The 19,448-nt window shown below is 46.4% G+C and overlaps 1 protein-coding gene across 3 annotated transcripts in view; it reads right to left on the bottom strand.

Annotated features, from left to right (window-relative positions):
• The window catches only part of USP50 (ubiquitin specific peptidase 50), an 89,005-nt gene that overhangs the window by 64,524 nt on the left and 5,033 nt on the right, over positions 1–19,448 (bottom strand). Inside the window, exons 2-3 of one of the 3 annotated variants that reach the window (XM_073650840.1) lie at positions 7,561–7,920; positions 5,909–6,878 (exon numbers count right to left, since the gene is read on the bottom strand). In XM_073650840.1, coding sequence (XP_073506941.1) covers positions 5,909–6,693 — 785 coding nt within the window. In that variant the 5' untranslated portion in view covers positions 6,694–6,878; positions 7,561–7,920. Of the gene's footprint in view, positions 1–5,908; positions 7,159–7,560; positions 7,921–19,448 lie in introns of those variants that run through there. The other 2 variants (XM_073650839.1, XM_073650838.1) reach the window with 2 other exon arrangements.

Below are 19,448 nucleotides of genomic sequence, written 5' to 3'. Positions count from 1 at the left end.
TATCCCCACCCCAGGGTGTGTGTATAAAATGGAGACCAAGTGTCTCATTCAGTGTCTGTAGCTGGAGGTGTGGAGACCTACAGCATGTTTATACAGAAGGACACTGACTGTGAGCGGGCGAACACGCAGTACTGCATGGACTGTTTGTTTTGATGTTTTGTTACTCTGTGCCGGACAAGGCTGTGTTTTGTTTACTTTTCAATTGTGGTTTATGACGTCACAATAAACCTGCCGTGGACATTTTTTAAATAAACTGTATCCTGTGCCTACCTCAAGCAGGTAGTACCAAAGCAGTGACTACCAAATCCTACGATTGGTGCTAGAAGCATGGGCATGTATCCCAAGGGGCAGTTTGACTGCTGCAGGAAATCGTTTATGTCTTTGGTGAAGGCCGCCAGACAGCCAGGGACTTCCAGCAGCATGGAGGAGCTGATAAAGCAACTCGTGCAGGCTAATCTCCAGCAGCATCAACAGCAGCAGTGGCAACAGCAGTGGCAGCAGTAGATGCAACAACTACAGCACAAACAACAGATGGAGCTCCTAGCCGAGGTGATCCGTGCCAGGACAACCGTCCCACCCCCAATTCCAGGTGATCACTCTCACGTGAGGAAGATGGTAAGAAGAGCATTACAAAAGATGACCCAGGCGTTCCTGACGGTCTTTGAGAGGGTGGCAGAGTGGGAGAAATTGCCTCCTGAGCAGTGGGCGGAGATTTGGGCACCATATTTGACGTGTGAGCCTCAGAAAGCCTATTATGACTTGGCCTTGCAGAATGCAAAAGAGTACGCCAAATTAAAAATGGAGATCTTGGCGCGCTTGGGAGTGACTCTGACTGGCAGGGCGCAACGGGTGCACCACTGCACTTGCAGTGACCAACCTCCCCGGTCACAAATGTTCGACCTCCTACACCTGGTCTAAAAGTGGTTACAACCTGAATCTTCCTCCTCACCACAGATGGTGGAGAGGGTTGTCAAAGACAGGTTTATACATTCCTTTCCGAGGTCGGTGCAATTCTGTGTTGCCCAGGGGGATCCCCATAACGCCGATGTCCTGGTGGGGTTGGTGGAAAGGTACCAGGCGGTAGAGAGTTTCCTTGGGGAAGCCAGGGGTCGTAGCATCTCCATACTGGGGTTCCCAAAAGGGGGCAGACACTCAAAAGAGGGTAAATAGAGCCACATCTGGGGGGTGTCCTAGAGCCCAGGAGGGGGTTGAGTTGCTGCCAAAGGCCCCGCCCAATACCATAGTATGTTGGAGATGTCATACCCCTGGTATGAGGTCCCATTCGATCGCATCGCCATGGATCTAGTGGGACCCCTGGTCAAGTCCGCCAGAGGTCATCAGTATATACTGGTGGTACTGGACTATGCTACACGGTATCCGTACCACTACAAAACTCCTCCTCCAAGTGTATAGCCCGGGAGTTGGTCCATATCTTTTCCAGGAAGGGGTTGCCTAAAGAGATCCTAATGGACAAAGGGACTCCATTTATGTCAAGGGTAATGAGAAAGTTGTGCAAGATCCTGAAAATCACACAACTCAGGACCTCAGTCTGCCACCCACAGACAGATGGCTTAGTGGAGAGTTTTAATAAAACCTTGATCATGTTGAAGAAGGTTGTAGAGAAAGACAGCCGGGACTGGGACTGTCTACTGCCATACCTTCTATTCTCCATAAGAGAAGTCCCACAGGCCTCAACTGGATTCTCTCCTTTTGAGCTGTTGTATGGCTGACACCCCCATGGACTCCTGGACGTGGCAAAAGAGACTTGGGAGGCGGAATCTACACTATACAGGAGTGTAATCGAACATGTGGCTCAGATGCAAACGAGGATTGCAGAGGTGATGTCCATTGTGAAAGGACACCTCCTCAAAGCATAAAAGGCACAGTCGAGGGTGTATAATAGATCGGTGAGGGTGAGACACTTCAACCCTGGGGATCGGGTACTAGTGCTGGTACCTACGGTGGAAAGCAAGTTCCTGGCCAAGTGACAGAGCCCCTATCAAGTGGTTGAAAAGGTTAGCAATGTACCACGTCAACCTGATTAAGCCAAGGCGAGACAGGCAGCCAGTGGAAGCTCCGTGTTTGGTGGCGAAGACTGGAACCAACATGGAGGAAGTCAAGGTGGCAGAGTCACTGTCATGTGCCCAAAAGCAACAATGCAGAGAGTTGCTGCAGAGAAACAGGAACCTGTTCTCGGATCTACCGGGCTGTACTCAGGTCACAGAACATGAGGTGCTTACGGAGCCTCATGTCTGAGTGAAATATGAAGCCATATCGCATTCCTGAAGCCCGCCGAGAGGTAATCTTGAAGGAGGTGAAGCGCATGCTGAAGCTAGGGGTCATCGAAGAGCCCAAGAGTGGCTGGTCCAGTCCCATAGTCTTAGTGCCGAAACCAGATGGAGAGTGGCGGTTCTGCAATGACTATAGGAAACTGAATGAGGACTCTAAGTTTGATTCGTACCCAATGCCCAAGGTAGATGAACTAATTGAAAGGCTAGGGCCAGCCAGGTACATTACCACCCTGGACCTCACAAAAGGGTATTGGCAGATTCATATGTCCCAAGAGGCCAAGGAGAAGATGGCGTTTTCAACGCCAGATGGGTGTTTCCATTACACCAGGATGCCGTTTGGGTTGCAAGGAGCACCAGCTACCTTCCAGAGAGACATGGACCGGATCCTAGCTCCCCACTAGAAGTATGCAGCAGCCTACCTGGATGATATCGTGATCTACAGCCAGGATTGGGGTAGCCATCTGAGCAAAGTCCAGGCGATATTCGATGCTCTAGAGAAGGCGGGTTTTCCATCAACCCGAAGAAATGTGTCATGGGCATGGAGGAGGCCAGATATTTGGGCTATGTCGTAGGTAGAGGCATGATAAAGCCCCAAATAAATAAAATTGACGCTATCCGGTGTTGGCCACAACCTCTCTCAAAAAAGCTGGTCAGAGCGTTCCTGGGCATCGTGGGCTACTACCGACGATTCATGCCTAACTTCGCCATGACAGCCACCCCTTTCACAGACCTCCTTAAAGGGACAAAATCGGCTATGGCTAAGTGGTCTGCAGAAACCGAGACGGCCTTCCAGGAACTCAAGCAAGCCCTGTGTAAACAGCCGGTGTTGTTGGCTCCGGATTTCTCAAAGGAGTTTGTGGTCCAGACGGACGCGTCAGGTGCCGGGCTGGGTGCTGTCCTATCACAAGAGATGAACAGCGAAGAGTACCCCATAATATATTTAAGATGAAAGCTGACGTCTTGTGAGAGAAATTACTCCATAGTGGAGAAGGAATGTTTGGCCAGCCATCAAATGGGCGTTGGACACCCTAAGACACTACCTCTTAGGCAGGAAGTTCAGGCTGATATCAGACCATGCCCCACTAAGGTGGATGAGCGAGAAGAAGGGGAGCAATACTCGAGTGACCAGGGGGTTCCTAGCTCTTCAGGAGTTCAGCTTCCATGTAGAGCATAGACCTGGGAAACTGCATGGCAATGCTGACGCATTGTCGAGGGTCCACTGTTTGTTAGCTGAAGGTGCCAAGCCCCCCGATTTTGGGCAGCGGGGGTATGTAAGATGGCCGCCGGATATGTCCTTGAGGGGAGATATGTATCGCTGAGGTTGCTAGCTTCAGTGATGTAAAACCGGGAAAGCATGCTCCAGCACACGTCGTGCTGAGAGGGTTAATTGGGCGTATCGGGGCCAGTTTTTCCGAGCAGTCATAAGAGACGGGAGGGATTGGCTGCTCATATATCCCCACCCAAGAGCGTGTGTATAAAATGGAGACCAAGTGTCTCATTCGGTGTCTGTGACTGGAGGTGTGGACACCTCCAGGGTGTTTGTACTGAAGGATACTGAATGTGAGTGGGTGAACCCGCAGTACTGCATGGACTGCTTGTTTTGATGTTTTATTACTCTGTGCCGACAAGGCTGTGTTTTGTTTACTTCTCAAGTGCGGTTTATGAAGTCACAATAAACCTGCCATGGACATTTTTTAAACAACTGTATCCTGTGCCTACCTCAAGCAGCTCAGTGAGTACCAAATCCTACACAGTCCTTGAGATATTTGTAGACCGCTATTGTTTCCTCTCAGTCTTCTATTTTGCAAGCTAAACATTCCCAAATCCTCTAACTATTCCTCATAGGACATTGTTTACAGACCAGTCACCATTCTGGTCGTTCTCCTCTATGAACTTGCTCCAGTTTCTTCATGTCTTTTTTAAAATGTGGTGCCCAGAACTGGACAAAGTATTCCAGATGAGGTCTGACCAAAGAGGAGTAGAGGGGGATAATTACTTCACATGATCTAGACTCTATGCTTCTGTTAATGTAACCCAGAATTGTGTTTGCCTTTTTTGCTGCTGCATCACACTGTTGACTCATATTCAGTATCTATTAGTATACCCAAGTCTTTTTTACATGTGCTGTTGCTTAGCTCTGTTCCTCCTATTCGGTATATGCTTTTATGCTTTTTTCATTTTTCTTGCCCAGATGTAGGACTTTGGATTTCTCCCTGTTAAAAACCCATTGTCTTAGTTGCTGCCCGCTGCTCCAGTTTATTTAGATCTTTTTGAAGCCTCTCTCTCTTCTCTAGTATTAGCTATCCCTCCTAGCTTTGTGTCATCAGCAAATGTAATCAGTTTACCCTCAATTCCTTCATCTAAATCATTGATAAAGACGTTGAACAACACAGGGCCCCGGACAGAGCCTTGCAGTACTCCACTTGAGACATTCTTCCAACTGGATGTGCAACCATTTATGACCACTCTTTGTCCATTCCATAGTTGGTAATTTTTTCAATAAGGATGGTATGAGATGCTTTGTCAAATGCTTTGGTGAAGTCAAGATATAATATATTTACTGTGTTTCCCTAATCCACCCAGTCAGTGATTCTGTCATAGAAGGAAATTCAGTTAGTCTGACATGATTTATTAGTTACAAACACATGCTGACTCTAGTTAATCACTTTATTCTCATAAAAGTACTCTGAGAAACTGAGTGAGAAACTATGATTTTTATTATTTTTCCCTAGCACAAACCTGCGAGCATAAACAAATGAACTGGAAAATCTCGTTAACGGGAACCTGTCACATCCTAGCTACTATCCACAGTGCCCCCATAGCGTTGTTAGTGATGCAATCGGTGGTAGTATAATGAATTTATAACCTTATATACAGTTTGTCCTACCTGCTCGTTTTCAGTCATAGGGGTGTGATTCCTCACATTCAGTCATGGGCGGGCGCAGCATTCAGTCACTACTGGCGCTGCCCACATATTTGAATATTGCTCCCGGCAAGCGCTATTATTGTGGGGCGCATGCGCATTTGTACATGTCCAACCGCCTGCGCGTTGAGGCTGTGTGATTACCAGCTTCACTGCGCACGCGCTATGTTCCCCACGCGCGCACAGTGAAGCTGGTAATCACACAGCCTCACTGCGCACGCGTGGGGAATAGAGTGTCATAGCGCATGCGCAGTGAAGCTGCGAACTACACAGCTTCACTGCGCACGCGCGGGGAACATAGTGCGTGCGCAGTGAAGCTGGTAATCACACAGCCTCACTGCACAGGCGGTCAGACATGTACAAATGCGCATGCGCCCCACAAAAATAGCGCTTGCCGGGAGCAGTATTCAAATATGTGGGCGGCGCGTAGCAGGTAGGACAAAGTATATATAAGGTTATAAAATCATTATACTACCACCGATTTTAATGAAAAAAGCTTGTTAGTGATGCACATTGCTATGGGGGCAGTGTAGATAGTAGCTAGGACGTGACAGGTTCCCTTTAAGAAAGGGGGCACATATACAATTCTCACACAGATGCCCCTTATTCTCAGATGTCCTCTAGTGTAATTAGTATATAAATTTATACATGAGTTATTCTGACATTTAGTATAAAATCTTTTACACACACTTACCATTCTGAATCACTGTACATATTTGCATCTTGGTCTTCATCAGAACTACTTTCATTCCAATGAATATTATTTCCAAGTATCTGTTCTGATAACATTTTTACAAACCTTTGTAGTGAGAAATTTTCACCATAGTCTACATTTTCCATTAAATAAAGGATGAATGCATTAATACAAGAAAAAAATACTAAAAGCCCAAACACCACCGAAAATGTGATTGGATTAATGTCTCTTCCATAGATTGGGAATATTTTGTATCCATTTACTATATTTAATATCTTATCCATATGGTTTTCTTTCTTAACAAATGACCCATATTTTTCTCCAAGCTTGGAAACAATTTGTAGGTTTAAGCCCAGCTTGTTAAATTCTTCAAAAATTGCCTCATTCATTAGGGCTGAACTGTCAATCTGTACAGTGTAATTTCTCTTACAAAATGGGATCAGAAGTTTGCGTATGATGTATAGGAATGGGATGCATTGAGCTTTCCTAAGGACTTCAGTAATTGAGCATATATAGAAATTACAAATGTAACCAGTTTCCTTTTCCACCAGTAAAACAACTCGAAGGTCTTTGGGATGTTGGGATTCTCCAAAGTCAATTTTGTATTTTTCAATGCAGAGAAACCGTACAGGTCGATAACTTGTCCTAAAGTTTAATCCAAGTCGCTCTTGCAGCCAGTCAATTTCTTGAAACAAAGTTCTTACACTTTTAGTTTCTTCTGCACAAAATAGGTGGAAGAAATCTTGGAATGGTTGTTGTGAGATAGAAGTGAGATATTTTTTCATTGAAGTAGATGCTGATGCTTTTGGAGTTTTTCCATATGGTCCAATTAGACCACTCAACAACAAGTCTCCCACCCATTTCAGTACATTTGCCTGCTTCACCTCCACCAGACACGGACCTCCATTTTTATGCAGTCTCTTAACATTCTTGTTGATTTTCTTTTGGACTCTTCCCAGTATCTTTTCATCTAAGAAGTGAAAAAAAAAGTGTTTTGTTGCTACTGCTTGGAAAATAGTTTTTCCACATTTAGTCCTGTTACCTCCGGTTGGTTTTATTCTGCCTTTCAAATTAAAACATCTTCCACACAGCGAGCAGGATGAAGTGGCAATTGTAACGGCAGAGTAATCTTCAAAAGACCATTCTATGCATTTTAGTGTGGCAACTGTGATATCCATATCCATAAAATGGATTGTGAGGTCTCAGGAAAATCAGTAGATGACATTTGCTGACGGCTTTTGTTTATGGGAGTGGTTAGTTTGGTTTCTAGTGACTCCTAAATAAAGGCCACTGAGCATTAGCAATGTGTGTAGTGTAGTCAGTTGTTAGAGCTACAGCAATGTCAATGATGGGAATTGTATGAGAGGCAACCTGACACCTTCTGCCAAACACTGGAGCATTATATGGTCATAAAGAGGAAACTGAACTACTACATTGAGGCTATGTGACAGTACGCAGACATGCACACACAGTACGCAAACACAGATAAGTACACATACAGGCATACATACATATTTGAACAAATTCTTAAAAACACATAAATATATATACACAGTCATACACACTGACATATACAGACATTCACATCATACATGCGCACACAGACACATTAGAAATATTTTTAATATAGGCATTGGGGAAGCCTCCCTCACCTGCCCCTGGCCTGTGTCCAGTCCAGCAGCTCCTCGGGTATATGGCAGTGCAGGGCCGCCGGCGTCACAGACATGGCCCTAGACCATAAGGGGGCCCACTCGCTGTCAGGGCCCGGGCCATTTCCCCGGCACCTGTGCAAGACCGCCAGCACTGCTTGATTGCCGGCACTTCACCAGACATGGCCACGGCAGTGACGTGAAATATTTGTGTATGGGTTCATTTGATCATGCCTAGCAGTCTCCCTGTAAGGCTCATGCACGTGTCTGTGATTTTCTCAAAATTGGTCCAAGTTTCTTCAGTGTTTTTGATCAGATTTTCTGACATAGATTCAGAGATATTTGTCCAATTACCTTTGGTCCCTTTAAAAAGAGGCAGATAGATATTAAAGAGCTGTAATTCCTAAACCTTTTCTCCAATTAAAATGTGAACACCCTCAAATTAAGGCTACAGTTCACACTATCAGTATTTGGTCAGTATTTTCTCTCAGTATTTGTAAGCAAAACCAGGTGAGGAACGATCAGCGAAAAAGTCTAATAGAAACACGTGCACCACTTTTGCTGACCTATTTTGACCTACTCCTGGTTTTGGCCTACAAATACTGATGTGAAATACTGACCAAATACTGATAGGGTGACTGTAGCCTAAAGCTGAGAGTCTGCATTTGAAAGGGGTATTCACATCTCCAAGATCCTATTCCAATATGTAGTATGTGTAATAATAATATTATTATCATCAAATACCACCAATTAGAAATGTAGTATAGTTCTTCTGATTAGCTATGTTGTGTACCCCATGTGCAGGGCACTGCAGTAGCATAGGCATCCATGGTTTTGACCACTCATAAAGTAACAGTTAGTTAGTTAGTGGTCGTAACCATGTATACCTAATCTACTGCAATGCCCTGCTCATGGGGTAAGCGGACATTGACTACCTCCCTATATATGAGCTGGTCTAATTATGTTCGTTTCTCACTAGGAGGTGTTTTTTGAGGTTTTAATGTATTTTTTTTCATGTTTTCTGTAACAGCATGAAGTATTTTCACTTAAATTGCTGGGGCTTTCATGTGTGCAATAGGATATGACTATGATTTAAAATTAGGCCCTCTTTATTTTGACTCTTTTCCCAGCAACATTATTCACTTATCTACAGTGATGATCAGTGGCATAACTTGAGTCTAACTGACCCTGGTCCAAAATTTGGACCTAGCCCCCACCTGCATGTTGATCAGATGTATCGGTCTTTGTAAAGTTCTAGATCCTCTATTGACATGTGTGTTTCCCTGCCATGTAATAATGTCCTCCATCCTGGCTGTTTCATGTAATAATCTCCCCATCGTGGCCCCAATTCTGTAATAATGTCCTAGACACCTTCCTGGTATAATGTCCCCCATCTATGCCACTTCCTGTTATAATATCCCTTGTTCTGGGTCTCTTCCTATTATAATATCTCTGATCCTGGACTCCTTCCTGGTATAACACCCTCCATCATGGGCCCCTTCCTTTCTGCTATAATGACCTCCATCCTGGGGCCTCTTTCTGGTATAAAGAACCCCATCCTGGGCCATTTCCTTGTATAATGCCCCCCATCCTTGATTAATGCTTTCTCCACTACCATGACATGTGACATCCTCTTCTGTAGACAACTTCAATGTGTCGGCACGAGCAGCACATGACACCATTGCCATGCGCCACTTGTGACTGCCAAGCCGATGTCAGCTGCCGGCCTCTGATTGGCCAGTGGTGTGTATTGCAGTGCAGGGACCCAGTGGTTCCCTGTAGAGCAATATACTTCAGCTGAATGTGCGCCCAGGAATGGGCGAGGATGGAGGATATTATTACAGGAAAGGAGCAGGATACGGGACATTATTACAGGAAGGGGCCCAGGATGAGGGACATTATTGCAGAAAGGGGCCAGGATGGGGAACATTATTACAAGAAGGGGCCCATAATGGGGGACATAATAATAAGTGGCCCATAATGGGGGATATAATAATCGGAAGAGGCCCAGAATGGCTGACCTTATTTCAGGAAGTAGCTGAGGATGGGGGACGTTATTACTGGAAAGGGCCAGGATGGGGGACATTATAGCAGGAAGGGGCTCAGGGTGGGGGAAATTATTACAGGAAGGTGCCAGGATGGGGGACATTGTCACAGAGTGCATCTTTTACAGTCACCACTGTACTTACGAGAGTTTCAATCAGCAAGATATCTTGAGTAAACAGTATTTACTTCATACTGGATAAACATGAGATACAATTCAGTGTCACACAGTCTGTGTGCTGCTGACATAACACATACAGAGAAAGAAACACACAGGAAGTAAAAAAAACAACAACAATTGAGAGCTTCCCTCCCCACATTACAGCAAGCATATAACTTTACACACTATTGCCATCTGCTGTCTGGTTAGTATAAAGTCCTCCTTTCACTTATAATAAGTCCTAATCTGTTGCATATGCCAACACCCTTTCTCAACAGTAAGGACTTATTCAATCAAACCCAACTTTTTTATTAGTCTCTGGTGTTTATCAGCATTCAACGCCTTCGTGAAGATGTCTGCTGTCATTTCTTCAGTAGGACACTACTCCAACTTCAAGACTCCAACATATCCTGTTAAAATGCAATAATCACTTGTGGGTAATTTCAGCTTAACATTGCTAGTTCCTTTCAAATAACGCATTACTCTCTTCACGGCATTCCAATCAGCTTTATTTGGTTTTGATACCTTTCTACTCAGGATTCCTACTGCTGCTGCAATGTCTGGTCTTGTAACGGTCGCTAGATACAGTAGTTTTCCTATTGCTGTTCTGTATTCTTCATTATTTGGTAGCATATTTTTTCACTGTTCATCTCTTTGAGATAATTAGTTTCCATTGGAGACTTTACTGTTTTTGCATCCTTTAATCCAAATTTTTCTGCTATGCCTTGAATCATATGATTTTGATTCAATAGGAAATTTCCGTCTTCTTCTCTTTCTACCTGTATTCCTAGGTACTGTTTCACATTTCCCAAGTCTTTGATTTCGAAATGTTGCTTCAGGATTTTTAGAATGTTTTCTTTATCCCTTTCTTGTTTAAAACAAATCAAAATATCGTCTACATATATGAGTACATAAATCCATCTATTAATCAGCCTTTTTGTGTACAAGCATGGATCAGCTTTGCTTCTTTGAAATTTTTCTTTTGTAAGTACTTCCGTGATTTTGTCATTCCACGCTTTAGCTGCTTGCTTTAAACCATATATGCTTTTCTGTAGTTTGCAAACTTTGTTTGGATTTCTTTCATCTTTGAATCCTGGAGGTTGGTCCATGTAAATGTCTTCTGTTAAATCTCCATTCAAAAAAGCTGTCTTTACATCCAGATGTCTCAGTTCCATCTGTTTCATTGCTGCAACTGTAAGTAAAGTTCTTATTGTAGTGTGTTTGACAGCTGGAGCAAATGTCTCATCATAGTCTTCTCCATATTTTTGAGAATACCCTTTAGCTACGAGTCTTGCTCGGTATCTTTCAGCTGTGCCATATGTTTGGTATTTTACTTTAAAAGTCCATTTACATCCTATGGCTTTTCTTCCTTCTGGCAACTCTGTTAGTGTCCATGTATTTGAATCATGCATGGATTTAATTTCTGTTTCTGTTGCTTCTATCCATTTATTAGCTTCTTCTTCAGGACGTTTAGATTTGTCTTCCCAAGAGGTAGGCTCATAGATTTTTCTTATGCTTGTCTTCTATGAGAGACATTTTAGTGGTTTTCCTTTGTTCTCTCTCATTGAACGTCTTGGTTCTGTGTCTGTTTGTAGTTGTGATTCTTAACTTTCAGTATTTTGTTCTTCATTAATTTCTACTTCTTTCTCATCAGATATTTCTTCAGTTATGTCACTATTGTTTTTCTCATTTTTTGTTTCAACTGAAATCATAATGTCTTCATTTAAATCTTCAATGAATGTCACACTGTTACTCACCGTAACTCTGTCTGTTTTGGGATCTAGGATTCTATATCCTTTGCAATTTTCACTATATCCAACGAATATTCCTTCCATGGATCTGTTTTGAAGTTTGGAACGTTTTTCTGCTGGAATGAATATAAAAACTTTACATCCAAAAACTTTTAAATGATTGACTGCCTCACCCCAATATTTCTCTGATAGTTTGGAATCCGTCAGCATACATCTTATCATTTCTGTTAGAGTTCTGTTTTTCCTTTCTGCTACTTCATTTTGTTCAGGTGTGTATGGGACAGTTTTCTGGTGTTCTATTCCATTTTGTCTTAAGTAGTCTTCTATTCTGTGACTTGTAAATTCACCTCCATTATCACTTCTGATGACAATTGGCTTCCTTTGAAATTTGTTACTTGATCTTGTTACATAGTCTACAAGTTTATCAAAAACTTCACTTTTGTTCTTAATTAAGTATGTGACTGTGTAGCTTGAGTAGTCATCTATAAAAGTCAACATGTATCTATTGCCTCCTGATGTAGTCACTTTCATGGGTCCACATACGTCAGTATGCACCAAATCAAGTGGTCTTTCGCTTTTCATCTCACTTTCTTTTGGAATAGATATCCTTGTGGCTTTGGATTTTATACAACATTCACATCTTACGGTAATTGAGCAATCTGATATCTTTAAATCTTTTGTCAATTCTTTTCTCTGTAGTTCCCTTATACTTTCAGGGTGTCTATGTCCTAGACATCTATTCCACATGTGAATACAGTTTTTGTGATCATGTGTACACACCTTCATCTGTTCCTTTGGTGTGTCAAAATGATATAATTGTTCATCTGCCTTGACTTTGGTTAGCACCTTGTTTCCTGCAATAATTGCACACTCATTGTCTTTGAATTTTACTGTAAGTCCTTTTGCTGTTAAACGTTTCACAGATAATAATCCGCCTTCCAATTTTGGAACATACAACACATCCTGTACAAGTATCTTTGAATCTTGTCCGAACTTGTTTGAACAATTTAGCATACCTTGTCCGATACCTTCTGCGGTTATTTTGCTTCTATCTGCAAGATAAATGGCTTCTTTCTTATCTAAATCAAGATCAGTAAAGAAATTCTTGTCACTTGTCATATGACTCGTTGCTCCTGAATCAATAAACCAACCAAGTGATGATTTCTTGTCTGTTACTTTAAATGTGCCATTCCAATTATTCTCACATGAATCGGAAATTGTGTTTTTTGCTTTCTGTGTATGCTTTTTATGTTGTAATTTTTGTTGTTCTGCTTTCCATATGGTACAGTCTTTCTTTAAATGACCTTTTTTCTTACCTCTGAAGCATTCTCTTGTCTCTTTATTATAGGGTTTTTTAAATTCTGTAGCTTTAAGAGCGTTTTCACTGTCCTTTTCAGTAGAAGAATCATTTCTTTGTTCTTTTCTTCTCTGATATTCATCTATTAGTCTTGTTTTCACAAAATCTAATGTAATGTCAGTTTCTGGTCTCGTCTCAAGAGCATTTATCAAGGCTGTATATGAATCTGGTAAACTGCACAATAATATAGCTGCTACAAGACTTTCTTTAATGTCTTCACCAATAGATCTTAGCTGTGATATCACAGCCATCATTGAGAATATGTGCTTCTGCATGTCGTCATTTGCACTCAATCTCATACTGTAAAGCTTTCTTAATAAAAATAACTTGTGATTCAAGCTAGGTCTTTCATACAGTTTTCTTAATGCTTCCCACATTCCTTTCGCTGTTTCTTCATTTCTTATATGTATTAATTGAGCATCATCCACTAATAAGCTAATGGTGGCTCTCGCTTGTCCAGGTGGGATCAGTCAGTGCATTTAACACTTTATATGTGCACATAGTATAGCACATCCAGTATACAGATTAGTATATAACTGGTATATGATATACTGTGACACAGACATGAGATGTTACTATACACATTGTAATATACGGTCTGATATCTTTATCACAATGCATCGTATACTAATCTGTATTTTTTATGTGCTGTACTGTGTGTACAGACATCCCATGTTATATACAGGATTATATGTGATGGTATACATTATACTATGACTATGGGCATCAGATATTCTACCAGCTGTGTATTATCATGTATTTAACATTGGATGTCTGTGCACACAGTATATTATATCCAGTATACAGGAGAATGTATGACTGGTATTTGACATACTGTGATACAAACATCAGATGTCATATACAGGATAGTATGTGATGTATATATTATAGCATGACTTCATCAGATATTACACCAGCCACATATTATCCTGTACATAACATCAGATGTCTGTGCATCTGATATTACATCCAGTATACAGGACAATATGTGACTGGTACTCGATACACTGATACAGATGTAGCACCCTGAGGATTCGGCTGCTACAGGGGTATTGCGCCTCAACCCAGAGGTGTGATATTCCACTCCCGGGTAAGGATGGAGTGTGGAACTGAGCTCGGTAGGCTGCATGCACTACATACATCCCATTTCCGAGGAGCAGGCTGACGGTACTCCCACTTAGAAATGTGCAGGTACGACCGAGTCTGTTCCTGGCTGGAGTGGGAGGGGGGTGGTACATCCCGAGTAGTGTAGGGGCAGATAGGGGGAGCAGCCTGGGTAAAGATAGGAGCTCATTGGGTGCTGGTCACCTGAGCTCACACATAGAGGGAGTATATAAGGTGGGCACCATCTAAGATCAGGGTCAGTCTTTGCAGGCAGGTCAGTCTGTCAGAGTAAGAAGCAGAGGAGCAGAGCAGCCCCAGAGAGAGAGAGAGGAGAAAGCAAGAGAGACCCAGAGGGGGAAACAGAAGAGAGGACTCTGAGACCCCAAATCCAATCCACGGGTGAAGAGTCGGCATCAGGGTACCGGAACCCAAGCTGGTGGGGGCAAAAACACACCCCAGCCAGAGACCGGAGGCCGTGGGCAGCGTCTGCCACGGCCACCCACCACATCCACCCCGAAGGCATACCACGTGGAGGGTCAGGGAACCCAAGGCCAAGGGTCTCCCAACAGAAGGCCCGAGGGAGCTGGACCTGGGTGGATCACTAGTGGGGACGGCCAGAGAAAGGACAGAAGGAGAGCTCAGGGTCACGCTCCGGACTCGCTTGGGGGTTGGCTGGATCCAGGACCTGGTGGATGCAGCACGGCTCGGGAGGTCACTTGAAGCTGGAGTGACCGGAACATCAGCAGTGAGTAAATACCCTTAACTGCATAACCCGACTCTGTCTTCCTTTAACATCTATGCTGCACCACCACAACCCCCATCCTCTGCACCTGACCCCCTGAGGCTATACCCCACCCGTTGGGGGTTATACCATAAAAAGCTGCACCAATACCATCAGCCTCAGCGGACCCTGCTGCAGCGGCGGCCATAGTGACCGCAATACAACGGGTGGCGTAGTCGACATTAAGAACTTGATAACATCTGTAGGACTGCCACATACAACTGAGTTTGACACCCTGGGCACGGACCGGGTCACAGCCACTCGGAAGACTACAACTCCCATCTGATCCGGCTCCGGATATTCCCCCTAAAGAATATGGCCCAGGGGGCGCGTCAACTTTGGCGTAGTCGGCAGGATTACGTGCCCGCAACACCCGGGTACTGCGTGCCTGAAGAAAAGAACGAGTTTACCTCAAAAAGAAGTCTCCTGCCGGTTCCGGAGGGTCCCCGCCATCGGACCCCATCACCAGTCGATTCCAGCCGGTTGTCCGCCATTAACCGCGTTTTCCCGCCATCTGCAGAGTTTCCCGCCACTGGGAAGCGATTCCCGCCATTTCCAAAGATTTCCCGCCTTGCCAGAGCGGACGCCATTGTGGGCGTGCCAGAGGGTGGTGAGAGGCCGCCTCCCATCGTGGGCCAGGACCGAAAATGGCGCCAAAAGTGGAAACCGCCCCCACCAACAGAGACTGTGATGCTAGAGGTGTCTGTCAGCGTGAAAGAACTGCCCCTGGAGCTGACAATCACAAAGTGGCCCCGGGACCGCCCTCGAAGTGGGAGGAGACGAAAGGAGAGAGAAAAGATGGGTGCCGCCTGGAGGAGTCTAGAGCGAGCGCACCCGGAGGCAAGAAGCCTGGAGAAGAATATCGGAGGAGCTTACCCGGAGATGGCGAGAAAGCAGAGCAGCACCGGCCCGTTGGCCAGGAGCCTGCTAGAAACAGAGGAGGGAGAGCAGAGCAGCACCGGCCCGCTGGCCAGGAGCCTGCTGGAGACGACTGTAGGAGAGCAGAGCAGCACCGACCCGTTGGTCAGGAGCCTGCTGGAAACAACGACCCCACTAGGCCTAGTGGAGGTCCTAGCACAGCTCCCCCGAGACCGGGAGTGTGCACAGACCGCTCTGGAGGGCCTCGCAAGGAGGATGGCCCGGGTGCAGCGAGAGACGTTGGCGGAGTGGAGCCGTGAGATGGCCCAGCAGACCGAGACCTGTCAGCGGAGCACGCCACCCGAGACGAGGAGACAGACCGCCTCTGAGGATGGCGCGGGAGGATTGAAGGCCGGAGACGGCGCCGAGAAGGGAGCCGAACGAGTGGAGGCAGGTAAAGGGGACGTCTATACCCCAAACCGGGAAACCGCGTACCTGCCCCAGCTCCCCGTCGCAGAGCCCGAAGTCTATCCTGCCGTGCCCGTCGCTGCAACGTCACCGCCGCAGACTAGGCCTCAAACGGAAGCCGCGACCCCTGTGACGTCACACGCCTCGACCCCGAGCGTGACCAAGCAGGAAGTACCACCAGCCTGGTCGCAAGGCCTAGTACCCCCGGGCGCCGCAATACCAACAGCGCCCCCTACCTCCGCGGAGCCCCCGGCCTGGTCGCAGGGCCAAGTAGCCCAGGGCGCCGCCGTCCTTACGGTGCCCTTTACCTTCCAGATACCCCAGGCCTGGCCGCAAGGCCCGGGCAACCCGGGCGCCACCACCACCGCGCCCATAAGACCAAGAGTGCCGCATCTGGGAGAGGACCTGTACGCCCAGCATACGTGCCCGGATGGGCAGCCATTTATATGGCCACCGGAGTTCCACCATCCCCGACTCCGGAGAGAGAGACCCCTGGATGAACCCCTGATCCCGGCTCCAAAGCCCGTCAAGAGGATCTCGCCCCCGCTAGCGGAAGCACAGTTTGAGTGGGACCCCACCGGAGAAGATCTTATGGGATTCACTCAAGAGACTCGGGCAGCTGCAGCGGAGCGTGCTGAGTGCTGCCGCCAACAGCTCGAGGACTTCGAGAGGGAGCGGAGAGAGAGGCGGGTCCGGGAACAGCAAGCTCAAATAAGGAGCGCGGAGCAGAAGAGCCGGGCCAGGAGAGACCCCCGTGCAGCGCATAGTCCCCGCACCACCGGGACTGTGATAAAGTTTAACCTGCAGCATGGGTGGGCTTCATCCGAGACCACCACACCCTAGGCGACGTCTTTGTGACCAGGAGAGACGTTGAGTCCCACCTACCGGAGGGACACAGAGGTCGTGACCTTTACATCGGGGACGAGGTCACCTTCACCCGGCACAAGTGTGCCAAAGGTCCCTACGCCCTCCATGTGCATCGCCTGACGGAGGAAGAGCTGCGGTGTGAGGAGGAAGAACAAGAGGACCCGGACGGGTCTGAAACTAGAGCCAAAGGTAACCAAAAAGCAAGAGCAGGAGGACGCCGTCGCTAAGGACAGCGAAGCAGAAGCTGTATATAGTTGCCCGTCGGGGCACAGTAAACTGAAACTGAAACCGTAAACTGAAACTGTTGCTGTTGCTAATATAGTCCCCGTTGGGACCAGCATGTGTGAACTGTTACCCGTTTAACCCCTAAATCCCACTGACCGAGGACTGAGAGCGGTCATTACTCCCTAATACCTGGCCGAGGACTGAGAGCGGCCCCACTGCCCTGTATATAGTTGCGCGTCCTAAAGCGCCCCCTACCGGTTTTATAGGAAAACCATTTTTCTAGAAAGACTGTCGTACTTTACCCGGTCACACGTTGCACAGTGACCGGAGGAGGAGCCAGAGGCGACGAGAAAGTTTTATATAAAGAGTGTTATGATGCTGCTAATTTATGTTTTATATGTTTTATATGTTTATGCAAAAATTTGTATGTTTTGGTGTTATGTCTTACAGCCCGAGGACGTGCTGTGATTTACCAGGGGGGAATGTAGCACCCTGAGGATTCGGCTGCTACAGGGGTATTGCACCTCAACCCAGAGGTGTGATATTCCACTCCCGGGTAAGGATGGAGTGTGGAACTGAGCTCGGTAGGCTGCATGCACTACATACATCCCATTTCCGAGGAGCAGGCCGACGGTACTCCCACTTAGAAATGTGCAGGTACGACCGAGTCTGTTCCTGGCTGGAGTGGGAGGGGGGTGGTACATCCCGAGTAGTGTAGGGGCAGATAGGGGGAGCAGCCTGGGTAAAGATAGGAGCTCATTGGGTGCTGGTCACCTGAGCTCACACATAGAGGGAGTATATAAGGTGGGCACCATCTAAGATCAGGGTCAGTCTTTGCAGGCAGGTCAGTCTGTCAGAGTAAGAAGCAGAGGAGCAGAGCAGCCCCAGAGAGAGAGAGAGGAGAAAGCAAGAGAGACCCAGAGGGGGAAACAGAAGAGAGGACTCTGAGACCCCAAATCCAATCCACGGGTGAAGAGTCGGCATCAGGGTACCGGAACCCAAGCTGGTGGGGGCAAAAACACACCCCAGCCAGAGACCGGAGGCCGTGGGCAGCGTCTGCCCCGGCCACCCACCACATCCACCCCGAAGGCATACCACGTGGAGGGTCAGGGAACCCAAGGCCAAGGGTCTCCCAACAGAAGGCCCGAGGGAGCTGGACCTGGGTGGATCACTAGTGGGGACGGCCAGAGAAAGGACAGAAGGAGAGCTCAGGGTCACGCTCCGGACTCGCTTGGGGGTTGGCTGGATCCAGGACCTGGTGGATGCAGCACGGCTCGGGAGGTCACTTGAAGCTGGAGTGACCGGAACATCAGCAGTGAGTAAATACCCTTAACTGCATAACCCGACTCTGTCTTCCTTTAACATCTATGCTGCACCACCACAACCCCCATCCTCTGCACCTGACCCCCTGAGGCTATACCCCACCCGTTGGGGGTTATACCATAAAAAGCTGCACCAATACCATCAGCCTCAGCGGACCCTGCTGCAGCGGCGGCCATAGTGACCGCAATACAACGGGTGGCGTAGTCGACATTAAGAACTTGATAACATCTGTAGGACTGCCACATACAACTGAGTTTGACACCCTGGGCACGGACCGGGTCACAGCCACTCGGAAGACTACAACTCCCATCTGATCCGGCTCCGGATATTCCCCCTAAAGAATATGGCCCAGGGGGCGCGTCACAGACATCCGATGTTACAGACAACATGCTGCTAGTATAATATATGCTGTCTGTAGGCACAGTATAATATATACCAGTCATGTATTCTCCTATATACTGGATGTGCTATACTATATGCACAGACATCAGATGTTTTATACAGATAATATGTGGCCGGTATAATATCTGATGCCTTATGTAACGTGGCGCTAGGCAGTAGACGTGGGCGAGGTACTCGTCTCTTGCGCCCCGGCACGTTATATGAAGGTGGAGGTCCTGTCTGGGTGTGTGGACTTGTGCTGTGAGGGCGCTAAGCCGTGCAGGCCGCATGGAACTGATGTTGCTGGTTTGCCAGGACCAGGTGTTGGACAGTACAATAAGGGAGAACACCAGTCAAAAATAAACTTTTTACTGAACAGGAAATTGGTAGGGAATATGTACAAGAGATAGCGGATACAGTCTTATGAATGGTTCCTTCACAACTAAAAGCAATGTCCACACACAGATTCCTTCCTCTTTACCCACTTGTCCTATATCTTCACCTTTCCTCTTTACTCTCTTTGTTTGTCCTCTGTATTCACTGTTTCTCACTACTTCATCACAACCCAGCTTG

Source organism: Phyllobates terribilis, unplaced genomic scaffold, assembly GCF_046119375.1.
Source record: "Phyllobates terribilis strain yellow unplaced genomic scaffold, ASM4611937v1 Scaffold_11__3_contigs__length_659146591, whole genome shotgun sequence".
In the NCBI taxonomy this organism is placed as follows: domain Eukaryota; kingdom Metazoa; phylum Chordata; class Amphibia; order Anura; family Dendrobatidae; genus Phyllobates; species Phyllobates terribilis.
This window is presented reverse-complemented; position numbering and strand designations above follow the sequence as displayed.